This window comes from Mizuhopecten yessoensis, unplaced genomic scaffold, assembly GCF_002113885.1.
Source record: "Mizuhopecten yessoensis strain PY_sf001 unplaced genomic scaffold, ASM211388v2 scaffold3229, whole genome shotgun sequence".
Classification (NCBI taxonomy): Eukaryota; Metazoa; Mollusca; class Bivalvia; order Pectinida; family Pectinidae; genus Mizuhopecten; species Mizuhopecten yessoensis.
In genome coordinates, this window is record NW_018404940.1 from 337,668 (window position 1) to 354,490 (window position 16,823).

The following is a 16,823-nucleotide window of genomic DNA, read 5'->3' on the forward strand; positions in this document are numbered from 1 at the left end:
AACGACAAGACATGTCACCAGTCCTCTTTGTGAACGACAAGACATGTCATCAGTCCTCTTTGTGAACGAATTGATTCTAATATTTAACCTTGCTATATGACTTTGTGGGTCTGAACCCTCTTTAATTATAAATAAGTCTGCAACTTCTTTGTCATATTTTCCTAAACATTATTGTATTCACCTCTACCATATCACTACATGTCTTAAATGAATATCGATATTGTCCCAGGCAATGGTCAGGATAAATGGAGTGTGACCAATAATTCGTGGTCAAGATTGATAAAGTGTGATGCATTTACTTTTGATCAGAGTTGTGTGGACCTCTAAATCCATTGTTATGATTAATGTTTTGTCATCTCTTAATTTATTATCAGATCAACAGTCTTGACCTCTCATACACATCCAGAGCTCATGGAGTGGGACGTTTTATCTCATGACCAGGTTGATGGAATGTGACCGTCTGTTCGTTTTTCTTTTACTTTAAAGCCTCTTTGTGAATGGTTCAAAGGATTGAGAAATTTAAGAAAGAATTGTGAGGAGGTGGGACCTCTTCATCAATTGTCTGGGCTGATAGAGTGGGACCTCTTCATCAATTGTCTGGGCTGATAGAGTGGGACCTTATTAATTGTCTGGGCTGATAGAGTGGGACCTCTTCATCAATTGTCTGGGCTGATAGAGTGGGACCTCTACATAAATTGTATGGACTGATAGAGTGGAACTTCTCTATCAATTGTCTGGGCTGATAGAGTGGAACTTCTCTATCAATTGTCTGGGCTGATAGAGTGGAACTTCTCTATCAATTGTCTGGACTGATAGAGTGGAACTTCGCTATCAATTGTCTGGGCTGATAGAGTGGAACTTCTCTATCAATTGTCTGGGCTGATAGAGTGGAACTTCTCTATCAATTGTCTGGGCTGATAGAGTGGAACCTCTTTATAACTTGTCTGGGCTGATAGAGTGGAACCACCTCTTCAATTATAATCTGGGCTGATAGAGTGGGGCCTCTTTATTATTGGTCTGGGCTGATAGGGTGAGGCCTACTTATTATTTCCTCTTCATTTATTGTCTGGGCTGATAGGGTGGGGCCTACTTATTACTTCCTCTTCATTAATTGTCTGGGAAGATAGAGTGGGGCCTCTTTATTATTTGTCTGGGCTGATAGGGTGAGGCCTACTTATTACTTCCTCTTCATTTATTGTCTGGGCTGATAGGGTGGGGCCTACTTATTACTTCCTCTTCATTAATTGTCTGGGCTGATAGGGTGGGGCCTCTACATAAGTTGTCTGGGCTGATAGAGTGGGATCTCTTCATTAATTGTCTTGGATGATACAGTGGGACCTTATTAATTGTCTGGGCTGATAGAGTGGGACCTCTACATTAATTGTCTGGGCTGATAGAGTGGGACCTCTTCATTAACTTTCTGGGCTGATAGAGTGGGACCTTATTAATTGTCTGGGCTGATAGAGTGGGACCTCTATATTAATTGTCTGGGCTGATAGAGTGGGACCTCTTCATTAATTGTCTGGGCTGATAGAGTGGGACCTTATTAATTGTCTGGGCTGATAGAGTGGGACCTCTTCATTAATTGGCTGGGCTGATAGAGTGGGACCTCTATACTAATTGTCTGGGCTGATAGAGTGGGTCCTCTATATTAATTGTCTGGGCTGATAGAGTGTGACCTTATTAATTGTCTGGGCTGATAGAGTGGGACCTTATTAATTGTTTGGGTTGATAGAGTGGGACCTTTGAATCATTGGTCAGGATTTATTGAGCATGATCTCCAATTTATAATCAGGCTTGATGGAGTGTAACCTTTCATTTTTGGGTAGGTTTTGATGGATTAATTACGACACATTTGCATTTTTTTTTTCACCAGGTTTCCTGAAAGGAAACTATTGAATTACGGCCAGGATCTATAGAGTCTGACCTTTTAATAATGGTCATGAATGGTGGATTGTAACCATTTGTGCCTGGTCAAGGTTGAAGACTGTAAAAGTTGATTTGTTGTAAGGGCTGATTAATTGACAGAAGAACTATTAGATACAAATCAAAATTTACAGGAGTTCTGGCCATTTACATTAAAATGAATATGATTACTTCGCTCCTAGTAAAAGTTAACAGAAAGTGACCCCTTTATACTTGCAAGTCAGGGTGTTGGAACTTGACCCATTTTACTCCTGATCAGGAGTAATGGAATCTGCCCCGCCGTAACCTTGATATTGAGAAGCGTTGAGATATTGTGATGCTAGACTTGTGTAGTATGCATATAGTGAGGATATAGACAAGTTGTCAGGAGGCTCCATGTCATGTAGACATTTATTTAAAACATTGTCAACCCTTGGCAAGCTGAGATTGTTAGGCTCAGTCTGAGTTAATGTATAACGTGCGTCGGCAACAATACCAACAGTCTGTTGAGAGCAGGCCATGGGGTAGTGGTATCTTGTTGGGTCCATGTGACTAGAGGTTGGAGGATTCAGGTAGGGGGAGTGTTGGTGAGGGTGTAAACTATACGATGCAACATTGTCTCCTTGATTACTGCCCAGGGGAGGTAACTGTGGGGGCAGGGGTAAGGGGCGGCAGTAGTCAATGGTGATGAAGGACTGGGCATCAGGAAGGCAGGTTGGATCAGAAGTTCCCTGCAGCATGTTTGGGGATGGGGACTCGTTAGTTGGACACGGGGGGAGTGCCTCAAGGTTACCTGTGTCAGGAGAAGGTTGTACAGCTGTATCTGAAACACAACCTTCCTGATATTTCAACTGAGAAATGCTTGACTGATTAGTGTCATTGTCTGCTTGTTCAATGATATTCTGTTTTTGGGATTCATTTGTTTTTGTATCCCTTAGATCAAAATCTTCCCCTAAATCCACAACGACATCCTCCTCTGCACTATCATGGTTCTCCTCTCCTGGGTTCTTTCGCCCCTTTTCAACAATATCTTCCCTCCAGGATTTGGTATCTTTATTGATTTTATGAACCATTATTAAATGACGACGAATTATTCCTGAATCACCAAAAGATCGACCACAAACTTTGCAACAAAAAGGTTTCTCTCCCTTGTGTGACCGTTCATGTCTCTGCAGAGACTGTTTTTGTATAAAAGCACGTCCGCAGTCTTTACACTCATAAGCCTTCTTTTCCTGATGAATTTTTGCATGCATCTGTAAACCAGATCTTTGCTGAAATGCTTTTTTGCATATTTCACATTCAAATATTTTTTTACCTGAATGTACGAATTTATGATCTCGGAGAGCCGAGTCATACGTGAAACTTTTCCCACAAATATTACATGTAAATGGACGACTTCCAGAGTGGACATTCTGGTGCATATTTAGAGAGTGTTTAGTTGTGAAGCTTTTGCCGCACACAGGACACAGATATGTACGATTTTCCCCATAATGTATAGACTTGATGTGGCATTTAAGGACATAATGAGAGGAAAATGTCTTCTCGCACATTCCGCAAGGAAAATCAGGTTTTATATAACCATCCTTGTGAGATTTCAGATGGTCTTCCAGGGTTCGCAAAATCTTGTACGTCTTACCACAGACATCACAGCAGTATTGGGTGTCTCTGTGTACCAGACGACAGTGGCGCTTGGCATACCTTTCACTTGGAAACAACTTCTGGCAGACGTTACATTTGGTGGGCTTTGCTCGATGCATGCGTGAATAGTGTTCTCTTATAGCAGTGTTACTTTTGTGAATAAAATTACATTCAACACATTGATACATCTTCAGGTCATTTTGTGATCTACTCTGTGTATTGTTTCCTCGATGACTTGGATCAACTATTTCACACATATCCTCATTGACGACTATATAACACTTTTCAGTTGAAACTGCCTTTTTGTCATTTTCTTCCAGGAGTTCTTTTGAATTTGGGGAAGTGTGGGTATTGTTCTTGCATTTTTTCTTTTTTGAAAAAGATTTGCTACGTTTGTTTTCATTATTTCTCCTATTTGATGACGGTAAAGTAAATTCCGTCTTAAAACAATCGACATTACTCCCAACGAATGAAATATATTTCTTTGCTACTGGTACTTCTTTGAATTCTTCCTCTCCAAGTGAGTCTTTTACTTTTGAGATGTCATCGTTGTGCTGCTTAACACTGGCGAACTCCTCTTCTTTACCAAGTGACGAGCAAATGTCAGATATCGTGTTTTTCAGCGAGTTATATTCATGATTTTCGTAGTCACAATCATCATCAGGGTCCATATCCTTGACATCGACTGTAGCTTCCTTGCAAACCATGACGTTTGATGGTATATGCAACTCGGCACCAGAATTAATATTAATCCGTGGAGTAGGCGTGTCTCTAGTTTTTATTTTCGTGGTATTGACACCATACTGGTCCGACGTACCGTAGATGTCCAGTGTCCTTGACAGCGTGTCATAAATCTGGCCTATCGGTGACCACTGACCCTCTAATCGGTAGTAGTTTGGTCTTTTAATCACACGAACACCGGAATTTTCACTTACACGACGCAACATGCCAACAAAATCAAAATGTTCGGGAAATTTCCCTACGAAATCTTTAGCGACATCTGCCCGAATTTTGGAGAAAATTGGTGTTGTGATGCTTCCTGGTAATTGCCTACTATGCATTTCACTAGACACTAGTGTCATCATGGAGTCAAAACATTATTCCGACAACGATAGCGACGAATCTTTCTATGTACACAAAACATCATCAAACCATTTTGACTCTTTTCTTCCTTTTTTGTGTGTGAAGAGCTACATCAAAAGGGAAATAACTCCTACTCTCAATTTATTAAGGAAGACTGTCCAGTATTATTTAAATTTTAAAACATTGAATCAAATATCTCATTTTGCTCTAAAAGCAAAGATCATTATTTTTTATGGTAAGTTTTCAAAAAAGAATACTTAAATAAATATATCAGAAGATTGATCATGAGATAAAACAAACAAGATGTATCAAAGCTGAACCAAATGATTCCTTTAAAAAATATTTTGCTCACTAGAAGCAGAAATGTATTATACATCTCTGCTTGAAGGTTTCATTGTAAAGCATTGTCATGTGATGTCATAATTTTAGAGATTGGCCAATGACATTATGTCCAGGGTGCTTCCCATTTGTTTACCAACCAAATCTCAAATAGCAGGTCTATCCAATGAACCATAAGTGAGGAAACCTATAGTGGTTGTGGGAGAAGTTCTGCTCTGCCACAGCTGATGTGTCACAAATTGGTGTCGTTAACCATTTATGCTACAAAGTAAATATGCTTTAAAGAAAAAGGTTGCTCATGCTCAGTTGATGGAAATGGAGCTTATATAAGTTACCTACATTCTATATATTGGTATACTGTAAGTACTCAAGAGGTCTCCATATATTAAGTTTGATGATGGTTATACTTCTACCAACCACGGATAATAATTTGTGAACCGCTTTGAGACGACCTAAGAACTAGGTTGTGATAAAGCGGTATATAAGAACCTCAAATTAACATTATTTTTATTACTAATGGTATTAGAGTAATGGGGCTAAACGTAAAGCTTTAACCAAGATGTTTTACCAACAGTAAATACCAACATTTAATGTCCTTACCACTATGTGGCAGCAGTACAAACATTTAAAAGTTTTAATTTTGAACCAATATACCAGCTAATTAAGAACTAACCACAAAAATTGGTTTGTTCATATGTTTTGTTTATTTCATTGTACAATACATGTCCTCTAATGCAAAGTGCATGTAATTAAATGACATGAGAGCTAGTTCACACCAAACTAAAAGATTATATCAAGCATATATGCATATATAGGTACACAGTAAATGTAGATGTAGACAGTAATCATAGCACATATGAATATAATACATACATTGTATATTTCCTTTTAACAAACACTCCATATCAATGATTGAAATGTTACACTTAGATGCATAATAAAGCCATCCTGCATCTCTATGTCTTAGAACAACATAGTTATTTGTATACATATGGCCCAAAACAAAGCATAGGCTAGATTCAACAGAATTTGACAAACTTGTCAATAACCATTCATTAATTAATATTATATAGGGTCAAATACTGTTGCAGCAAATATCTCAGATCCCACGAAGTGTATTTTATTTTTACATATTTAAGTGCAAAACAAAAAGCCACAATTGTTGCTATTGTTCTCCTGGACACTTAAGCAATCAGTGCAACATACCCTCTTAATTATTGCAAATAATAAATGTCTCAAGGGGAAGGGCCATACCCTGGAGCTTATCCTGTCAGCATGTCTGTTTACAATTCTTTAATGCCTGCAAGCAAGCAGTGGTTATTGGGTGGGAATCTGAACAGTTTTTATGTTATAATATGATCAAAGGCTTTAAAGTCCCTCGGAGCAGGGTCAGATCTCGGGGCCAATTCTAACAGTATGATCATGTTCATCTGTTCATACCTTGAATTTGTAAAGTTATTGGGTGGGAATCTTAAATGTTTGCATTCCATGACTTATGGTTCCAAGTCCTCTGAGGTAAGGCAAGACCCCAGGGCAAATCCTGGTTACATACATATATGTACATGTATCTCTTCATGTTCAGAAATTGTGTACAATGTATATAGTTATTGGTTGGGGATCTCACTGTTTCCATTTCATGACCATAGTCCCCAGGTGATTATGAGCAGACCCTGCAGCCAATCCCCATAGCATACACGTATGTATTTGTCCCTTCATTCCCATTAGTTGAATAGCTGGTTAAAGGAGGTTGGGGGAGTGTTAAAATTCCATTCTGTGGTCCAGAAGGTCATTTTGAGAAAATGTTGATGGACGGATGACAGACAGATGGATGAAAGATATTCCAAAGTAAAAATATTGCCACATTATATATACATACATTAAAGTGAATGATCAGAATGGTCCTTCACCTGCTTTTCTAAAATACATATTGTATCTGGTTTTGAAAACAGAATAGCACCATGTCCATGTATGAATGACAACCAATATCACTTAACTGGTATCTGAAACTTCTGGTGTTAGCTACGGAATAATTCCTGGTAATGTAAGGTCATAACACAAAGATCTGTGACACACCAAACACTTCTCATAATGTTTTACATTGCAATTTATGTGTTGGGCCTATATGCACTTTAAAAAACACACTGTAGATTTCTGCATAATTCTTCTACAGAAATATATACATCTGATAGACTCGAGTGTTTGCCAAAAAATAACAACTAAAGGAATCAGCTAGGAAACATGCAGTGACAAGAAACTTGCAGTGAAAAATCTCATTCTACGTTTACAGTATAGATACATGTATACAGTTACAACTTCTGATGTGTAAATAAAATCAGAATATAGAATAATAATGCAATAGCACAGAAAATTATAAAAATCTTAATCCATTGTCAGGTTCTCAAGTTTAGGCAATATATGGTATTTATCTATATAAAATAAATGTATGATAGGAATAAACAAAACAATTAAATGGTTACTATTTTTGAAGTCACAGATATGCAATGTAGGTAGCAAAATATGGTGTTTAAAATGTTCAAACAGTAAGCTCTTCTAGTAGACAGGGAGCTTATTGTAGATAGATATATGTATATGTTTTATTAAAATTTGCATGCTGTGGTAAACTGTGACAGGAAGCCCTCTGCTATGTACCCCCATACCCAAGTCTGGTGATTGTCAGAGGGGTTAATCAGGGAAAATATGTCAAATAGAACTCAAACTGATCAAATATTGACAAATATGAAACGTTTCCAAAACACACAACATCTTTCCAAAAGTAATGCTACAGATAGTGTAAGAGCAGAGCGTCATTAGAATATCTTCTGTAATATAAGAAATTATGTCCTTATGCCAGACGAAACCATTTTGACCTTCAATTTCAATTTCAAGCCTCAAGCTTTAAATAGGAAATGAAGCAAGGGCCTAAAAATGTTATGAAACACATCATTAATGGAAGATTTGTTATGCTTTTATATTTGAAGCAATGAATTTATTTGAAACTTCAAGATCAGGTGACAGCTAGGTCGACATGGAGTAATGGTACAATGTCTATGCAGTTTCATCAATATATGTTTAACTTTTTAAAAAAAAAAGGAGAAGAAGGAGATGCTCCAACAGATTATCACAGATTTCATCATGTAGCACATTCTCTGTGTAGTCTAAATGATAAAATGCATGGACCTGCATGTTGCAGGCATATGCGGTCAGGAATTGATAGCGTAACCACTATTCAAGAATTGAAAGTATGTAACTTGAATTCATGGTTTTTGTACTTTAATTATTTTTCCATTTTTAGGGAATTATTGAAGAAGACACTGAAGCACATTGTACTTCATAAATGGCACAGATGGAAAGGCAATGGTATATTATGAATACCTTGAAGAGACAGGAAGACAGGTGTATAAAAGGAGGGGGAGGGGCGTTGTTGAGTTTACTGAAAAAAAAGGTGCTTTTTTTGTTTACCTTTTTAACCATCCCAATCAAATTTTCTATGGGGGAATTTTCAATTTTCAGCTAACTTGGATCCTATCTTATATATACATTGTATATAGACATTTATAATAAACGTTGATGCACAATGATAATATTGACAATCCCCATGTGATTAAGATATATCTGCAACCACAAGAAGTTGAAATATTTGGGACAACTGTAACACCTTTGATGATAGTAAGATAGTCCAGAGTACCTTTACAGTTTACAGTTTAAATAGTTTCTATAGTACATAGACTTAGATCTAAATTAAAAATGTCACTTTCACAAACAAATTTCAATTCAAAGCAAAAACCACAAAAAAAGTGTGAAGAATAAAGGTTTACAGATTACATGCATGTATGTATACTTTGCATAGAATTTATGATACACAAACCATAAAATATCCAACATCTTAATTCTTCAGTCACTAACAAAAATGAAGGACCATGTTAAATTAGATTGCCTTGGTAGGATGCCAATTTGGTCTCAGCTAGCTATATAGGTAATATCGGTTTGTAAGTTCAATCTGGAGACAATTTTGCCTAATGTTACAATATGGCCAAACATAATTTCTGTATGAGCCTTATGTTGAATCCACTTCATCCAAAAGGTTTTTACACAGAATGTTAAAGCACTTACAAAATCCTGTTATTTATAAGAAAATACATTTTAAAATACTGGGTACTAATCCACATATTTAATAGATGCACAATTACAGCTTACGCATCATATTTAATCTTCTTTTTTATAAAAAAAATCTTTGTTCAAGAAAAAATAAATTGGTTTACAACGTCTAATTCACAATCTTGGTTAACATCTAATTCACAGTGAGAACTATTAGGTGTAGATTATAATGTGAATCACACTGTGTACAGGCTGTGTTAGTGAGGTGCTGGACTGCTAATTGGTACACTATAATTCCAAAATTGAGGCAATAAGCATATACACACTTATATGTGTAATGCATGTTATATTGATGCATTAACACAAGTTTAGGCATTAAGGGTCTAACGGGTGTCCCAAGCAAGTGATCGGTTACACATTGGAATATGGGACAAAACTGTCAAATAATAGGGGTCCCTTTAAAGTTTTTGCTGTTTTGATAGAAAAACCTTGTAAGCACATATACAATCACTGTGTTGTAATGCTGATGAGAAGTTGTCAACTTAGGTATAAGCTGTCGACATCTACTTGTAAGCTAATGCTGTGAATATATATGGACCGGGCTATATATGGGTTATGTTGTGATACTGGCGAGAAGTTCTGTGTCCACAACAATGTCCTCGCGCCACACACTGGAGTCTTTCTGAAGCTTGTGTACAAGGATGACGTGACGACGGATGGTAGAGATTGAGTTAAATGCCTGACCACAAAGCTTACACGAGTATGGCTTCTCTCCACGGTGGATAATTTCGTGGCGCCTGAGTGACTGACGTTGAGTAAAGCCACGACCACAGTGTCCACACAAGAACTTCTTCTCCATGTGAATTGCCTGGTGGATGGTCATGCATGACTTCTGCTTGAAGGCTTTACCGCAGATTTTGCACACAAAGTTCTTGGCTGAGGAGTGGATGAGCTTGTGTGTGGCTAGAGACTTCTCATACCCAAACACCTTACCACACTGATCACACTGGTGGTCATAAATTCTCATGTGGATGATTTTGGTGTGTTCTTGTAATGCTGCTTTGGAAGAAAATGTTTTATGACAGATATAACAAAAGTGCTTCACCTCCCTGACTTCACGATCAAACTCCGACTCAGGTTCATGTTTTCGTCGAGAGTGTGTTCGGAGAAGGCTGGGGTTAGCGAAAGACTTATCACAAGATGAGCAAGGATATATAGGCTTCACATAGCCCGGTTCATGGGATTTGACATGAAGTTTTAAACTTGTGTTGACTTTATAGCGCTTGCCACAAATGTCGCAACAATACTTGGGAGGATTATGAATCAATATGCGATGTCTCTTCATATCAAAAAGACTAGGGTACAATTTCCCACAAATATTGCAGTTCGTTGCTACATTTAGATGAGCTCTTCGATTGTGTGCATACAAACTTTTTCTATCCTTGGCAATGAATTCACACTCAGGACACTTTATATTGGTATCAGGGCCTGTGTTTTTTCTGGGTCGACCACGCTTTCTTTTGCCCTCCATAGATGTTTCTTGTTTTAGCATGTTTTTTTTCATTTTTTTCATTTTGGTGTACCGCTTTGGTGGCCTTTCAACCCTCCGCTTCCTGTATTTCCTTTTTTTCACCTTCACAGATACTATACTTTCTTCAGACACCTCAGAATCAAAATTCTCAACTTCTTCAGACTGTTCTGTGTCGGAATCTAAATGGTAGTCTGCATCACCATGGTCAGATTTAGTTGCTTCTTCATTTACATCATCATCTGGCTCATCCCCATCATCCTGTTTTTGCTCATCACTTGCTTCATGAGGAGATTCACTGATTGGTTCAGAAACTGACTCTGATGTCCTTTTGTCTCTTGAATTCTCTGGAGTTTCCAGCGATTTTTTTGTCACTGTGACACTTTCGTCCTGCTCATCTTTAATCTTCACTTCCATCTCCCCATCCTTCTGTCCAGTGACCTGTGTTGGAGTTGTCATTCTCTGACTAGCAGATCCTTCTTGAACTCCACTAATTTGGCTCAGTAGATCTAGATTTGTCACTAATTCTTTTCCTGGTAAACCGTGGCTAGACTGAGTTGCCTCCCCTTGATGTACAAGATTATCTCCTGCAATGTTAGCAGTTGTTTCTAGTCTATCTATGGTCCCTTCTATATCGCCACCAGTTGGTGCTGAACTGTTACCAAGGGAAGGTAGATCTAAGCTATCTCCCACATTCATTGGATTTTTTTCATTTATATTGGCAGATGGCAGTCCAACATTTGAATCGTATTGCCTATCTCCTATGTTTGCTGGGGTGTAAGATCTTTCCCGATTGTCAAAGTGTCTGTCCATCATGTTTGGCTGTGTGTATGGTCCCATTCTTGGATCATAATGACGTTCCCCACTATACCCAGGGGTGTAAGGTCCACCTCTGGTATCGTAAAATTTATCTCCACTGTTTGTTTGCATGTATGATGTTCCCCTTGGATCATGTACTCTATCAGCCATGTTTCCAGCATATAAATACCATCCCCGGTTGTCGAAATTCCTATTACCTGTTGTACCTGGTGTATAAGGACTGCCTCTGCTGTCATAGAAACGATCACCATTGTTGCCAGTATATGACCCAACCCTTGAATCATAGTAACGGTCAGCTGTGTTCCCCGATGTATAAGACCGATCCCGCAGGTCTGGTTGGTCACTCATTCCGCCATGCCCATCCCGCACACTGGGATTATTGATGTTTGTATCAGGGGTCATCATACGTTTGTTATGTGATATCTTTAGATCTTTAGCAGGTGAGTAGGCACTGGATACCATGGCAACCGCACCATATATGGCCATAGTGTTTTCCAGCATGCTGTGGACGAAGGTCATCTGTGACCAGTCACCAACTATCTCAAAGTTGCTGTTTCCTGAAATATATACAGAACAGTATGTTACCACAAAAGTGTACAATTTCATATTCAGTCATAAAATGCAGGCAGACTTTAAGAAATACTTCTAGCCCAACTTATAATTGCATAGCAAGCACTGAAAACTTCCACATGGCAAAAGGTGAGCAAAGTAGCATTCTATGGTTGGTAGGTGATTAATGAAATCTTCCACAACCTTGAAGGTGTGGCAGAAATCGCCAACCCAAGCCTGAGTGATTTATTTGGTTGTTCATCCAAAGGCTTTGCCGAAGGTTAGACAATCAAATAACACCTCAAGGTTCACCCCCAAGGATTGGAAACAAAAATGTATCTGATTTTTTTTTTACCATTAGTCATATCCGTCAGGATTTGTGCTTTGTCATTAGTGTCATTATGTAGCTCAAGATAAGGGATGATAATTTTTCTCCCATCCCTCTGTTTTAGTCACAATCCATCTGATAGGGTGCCACAGTAGCCATGATTGCTAATGCCCGCAGTCAATGTACTATTGTGTGCATTCAAGTGTGAGCTTCAGGCCACTCGCTCTCCCAAGAATTTTGGTTCGATCCCCAACGGTGGGCGAAAAAAGAGATTAATGTCTAATAGGGTTACGTAGTTGTTATTCCTAAGATGACACGGTGGTTTTCCCCCCAATGGGTTTTCCTCAACCACAAAAAACATAATTTGTTCCCTTAGCGGCGAAGTAATAAAAGCTCTACAGAGCTTTTGTTTGTTGTTGACAATTGTACACTACATTAAAAAAAGATTATTATTATATATTATTATAGTGCAACAGTTAATGTAGTCATATTAATAAACAAAAGTATCCATACTTGTCAACTTTCCTTATTTTGGAGGAAGACTCACGATTTTGAACATTAAAATTGAATTTGCTAAACTATTCCTATTTTCTAAGATCTGATGATGTCATCTGATCATTGAACAGCTCAAAAGATGCCATCTTAAAGTGCTATTTTTCCTTAGAGTGTAAGGATACACACATTTTATTTATGCTTTTAGTTCTGAGAAAGTGTATAATCTCCTCCACGGATATTACGATAAGTATCCCTTTTTTTTTATCACAATATATATATTTAAGGCATGTTTTAAAACAGATCTGCATGAGTTTATCTCCCTGTAAGAGGTGACGAGAGATCTTTCTCAGCTAAAATGGAAGACATATCCGTGAAAGGTTGTGGAAAATTGACCCATGTTGGTCTGCTATGGTCCGTTTATTATATTATAAAGTAGTGGCTTAATTGAGTAGAATGAACACTCATAGGCTGTACATGTATATGGCTGAACATATGCATGTGGTTCAAACCCTAAAGTCATAATAGCATTGGTTTTCAAGAATTGTTTTTCTTCTGCTCACACAACACCAATAACACAGTTTGAGTATAAAATGGTCTGGGGTGGGGGCTACAGTGTCTGCACTGTAAGCGTCAAATGGGGTGTGCTTTATACTGTTGATAGAATGAACCCCTTCAAAAAATACCATTACACCTCCAGCACACATGCAGAGGTATTAACCAGGTGGCTTAGGACCAAGCAGTCTTGTACTTCAGAAAGGACCTCCTACAATGTTTAACATATTGCATTTGTTTTGTTCATTGATAGGACTTATATGATATTGGATTTTATATAGTAAATCATCTTCGAGTGGCTTATTTTAGCTAGTTTCAGCAGGGCATTCCAATAAATGCATAATAATAACTACATGTGTACAATTCAGAGCAAGTAAATTTATTCAAGGCCTATTTTTCAAATATTTACTACAAAACGATAGCTTTTGGCTAGTAGAATGTATCTTCCTGTGGGCTATGTACCCTAAGTTAAATATGAACCTTCACTAAAGTAACCTCACTCGTACTGTTGACGTTTACGTTACAGCAACCCTCTTGTTGTATGTTATTGTTAGTCATACAAGAAAAGTACTGCAACTGTTGCCATATATAGCTACATCAGTAATAAACTTCGGCCTTGCAGACACCCTCATACTAGCTTCTACACACAATGCACGATCCCAATCATGTGCCAATACAGGCCCCCACACGTACCCTGGTTCACAATCCGTGTGCCCGTCTCTTCACAAACGGACTCCAGCATTTCTATGAAGTTAAAATGCTGAGGAAATTTGGCGACAAAATCACTGGAAACAGCTCCAGTCACCCTGGAGAAGATGACCATGTTGGTTTTTACGTGACAGGTCTTGCCACAAATCAGGAAAACTCCTGCCTCGGCAGCAAGATTCCCAAGAAGTAATTATAAATGAAAGGGGGACAACCCATTCACACAGGAAACTTTAAGGAAGCAAGCCCCAATCTCTGATGGCTGTGTTGGTGATCTCTTGTCAATCAGCCAGATTGTTCCCTGGTAATCCAAACCGCAAAATTTCCGGAACAAATACATCAAAATGTACAGCAGACACAATTAAAATGAATATACCTCGTAAATATGCAGCAGGTACACCTGAATCAGAAATTAACTACAAAAGTCCCTTTACTGTATCGGATGGAGGGTGGGGTGGGTTGACTGGTACTAATTACAAATTCATTACTGAACTTATAAATAACAAAGAATAAAAATAGGAACAACATTATTTTTTTATTTTTTTACTCCGCTTTTATAATAATAATAATAATAATAATATACAACACTTGATATAGCGCCCTATCTAGCTAACATAGGCCACTCTAAAGCGCTTTATTTAAATTGTTTCATTTGTTTTCATCAAATTAATATGAGAAGTTCAGGATATTTTGTTGTATGCATACAAAATATTTTTGAGAAATCAACCACAGGTCCAAAGGACATTCATGTCTTTCAGACATTTTATTTTTTGTTATTTTTTTTAATGTTTATGTTTGCTCTACAGGGCTAACATTCAATGGTTTAATAGACAGGCATACAAATAATGATAATAAAAAATGTACAAGAAAGCATCACCTATATAGATATATATCTCCACTCTTCATCACTTTTCACAGCCTTCATCAATATGATCATTTTTGTAATTAAGTTTTTGTGAAAATTGCTTCATTGAGCTGCCATTTAAACCTTTCCACATGTAAACACATTGTTTAAATTCAAAGTTCTTACCCACTCACTGACTTACCCCTGTACCTTCTCTATGATTGATCTGTAACTGTCTTTAATTACCCACTCACTCAATACTCCTGTATCGTCTCTATGATTGATCTGTAACTGTCTTACCCACTCACTTACTCCTGTGTCTTCTCTATGATTGATCTGTTACTGTCTTCCCCACTCACTTAATCCTGTGTCTTCTCTATGACTGATCTGTTACTGTCTTACCCACTCACTTAATCCTGTGTCTTCTCTATGACTGATCTGTTACTGTCTTACCCACTCACTTACTCCTGTATCTTCTGTATGATTGATCTGTAACTGTCTTACCCACTAACTTACTCCTGTATCTTCTCTATGATTGATCTGTTACTGTCTTACCCACTCACTTAATCCTGTGTCTTCTCTATGATTGATCTGTTACTGTCTTACCCACTCACTTACTCCTGTATCTTCTCTATGATTGATTTGTAACTGTCTTACCCACTCACTTACTCCTGTGTCTTCTCTATGATTGATCTGTAACTGTCTTACCCACTCACTTACTCAGTAATAAACTTCGGCCTTGCAGATAGAGAAGACACAGGAGTAAGTGCGTGGGTAAGACAGGTTACAGATCACTCATAGAGAAGGCACAGGAGTAAGTGAGAGGGTAAGACAGTTACAGATGAATCATAGAGAAGGCACAGGAGGAAGTGAGTGGGTAAGACAGGTTACAGATTAATCATAGAGAAGACACAGGATTAAGGGAGTGGGGAAGACAGTAACAGATCAATCATAGAGAAGACACAGGAGTAACTGTCTTACCCACTCATTTACTCCTGTATCTTCTCTAAGATGGAACTGTAACTGTCTTACCCACTCCCTTACTCCTGTATCTTCTCTATGATTGATCTGTTACTGTCTTACCAACTCACTTACTCCGGTATCGTCTCTATGATTGATATGTAACTGTCTTATACACTCACTTACTCCTGTATCTTCTCTATGATTGATCTGTCACTTTCTTACCCACTCACTTACTCCTGTGTCTTCTCTATGATTGATCTGGAACTGTCTTACCCACTCACTTACTCATGTATCTTCTCTATGATTGATCTGTAACTGTTTGAACTGGTGTAATAGGACGAGGTAAAGTGATAAAGAAAGTGCCGTCGCTGGGGCTCGAACGTGCGTCCCTTGGCTCTCCAGTCTGATGCTCCACCGCTAAGCTAAAGGGAAATTCCCTACAGCTGATGCTTGTAAGGCAATCTAATCAATACACATCTTTTACACTATTCCCCTCTTTTTTCTAACACCAACCCAGGTTCCTCGACTCCCCACCAAGGGTTCTCCAACACTTTAATGGGGATCAGGGCCACCGGCACGAGTTTGTAATAGGACGAGGAAAAGTGATAAAGAGAGTGCCGTCACTGGGGCTTGAACCCACGACCCTTGGCTCTCCAGCCCGATGCTCTACCGCTAAGCTAAAGGAAAATTCCCTACAGCTGACGCTTGTAAGGCAACCTAATCAATGCACATATTTTACACTGGTATGAAAAATCATTTTTCAGGAATATCTTCTAGCTGGATTACACAGCTATGTTTGTATTTTCTGGTGGTGGTCTACTTAACAACCAGTAAGGTACATGTTGAATATACATTGAACAATAAAAGATATCTATCAATTTCATGAGATACAGGATCTCCACTGCTCATTGATTTAATGGTATAATTTAACATCCAATTGATGTTTGATGGACTGATATGCAGTACCAAATGAGAGATTT

At 38.2% G+C, this 16,823-nt stretch overlaps 2 protein-coding genes across 2 annotated transcripts; both read right to left on the reverse strand.

The window, feature by feature from the left end:
- Positions 1–1,627: 1,627 nt before the first annotated feature.
- LOC110447118 (GDNF-inducible zinc finger protein 1-like) lies at positions 1,628–4,708 on the reverse strand. The gene has a single exon (XM_021492578.1). The coding sequence runs from the start codon at positions 4,626–4,628 to the stop codon at positions 2,172–2,174; it is 2,457 nt and encodes an 818-aa protein (XP_021348253.1). The 5' UTR covers positions 4,629–4,708; the 3' UTR covers positions 1,628–2,171.
- A 942-nt stretch (positions 4,709–5,650) lies between these two features.
- Positions 5,651–14,226, reverse strand: LOC110447119 (zinc finger protein 415-like). The gene is made up of 2 exons (XM_021492579.1): positions 14,025–14,226; positions 5,651–11,964 (listed from the first exon to the last, which is right to left on the reverse strand). The coding sequence occupies exons 1-2, from the start codon at positions 14,152–14,154 to the stop codon at positions 9,674–9,676; spliced, it is 2,421 nt and encodes an 806-aa protein (XP_021348254.1). The 5' UTR covers positions 14,155–14,226; the 3' UTR covers positions 5,651–9,673.
- Between the last annotated feature and the right edge of the window lie 2,597 nt (positions 14,227–16,823).

What these genes read in the sequence shown, in the direction of transcription:
- LOC110447118 (XM_021492578.1), bottom strand. Translation starts at nt 4,628, where the DNA reads ATGATGACACTAGTGTCTAGTGAAATGCATAGTAGGCAATTACCAGGA.
- LOC110447119 (XM_021492579.1), bottom strand. Translation starts at nt 14,154, where the DNA reads ATGGTCATCTTCTCCAGGGTGACTGGAGCTGTTTCCAGTGATTTTGTC. An exon ending in CACACGGATTGTGAACCAGG is followed by an intron (nt 11,965 to 14,024) that starts GTACGTGTGGGG and finishes TATATATTTCAG; the next exon opens with GAAACAGCAACTTTGAGATA.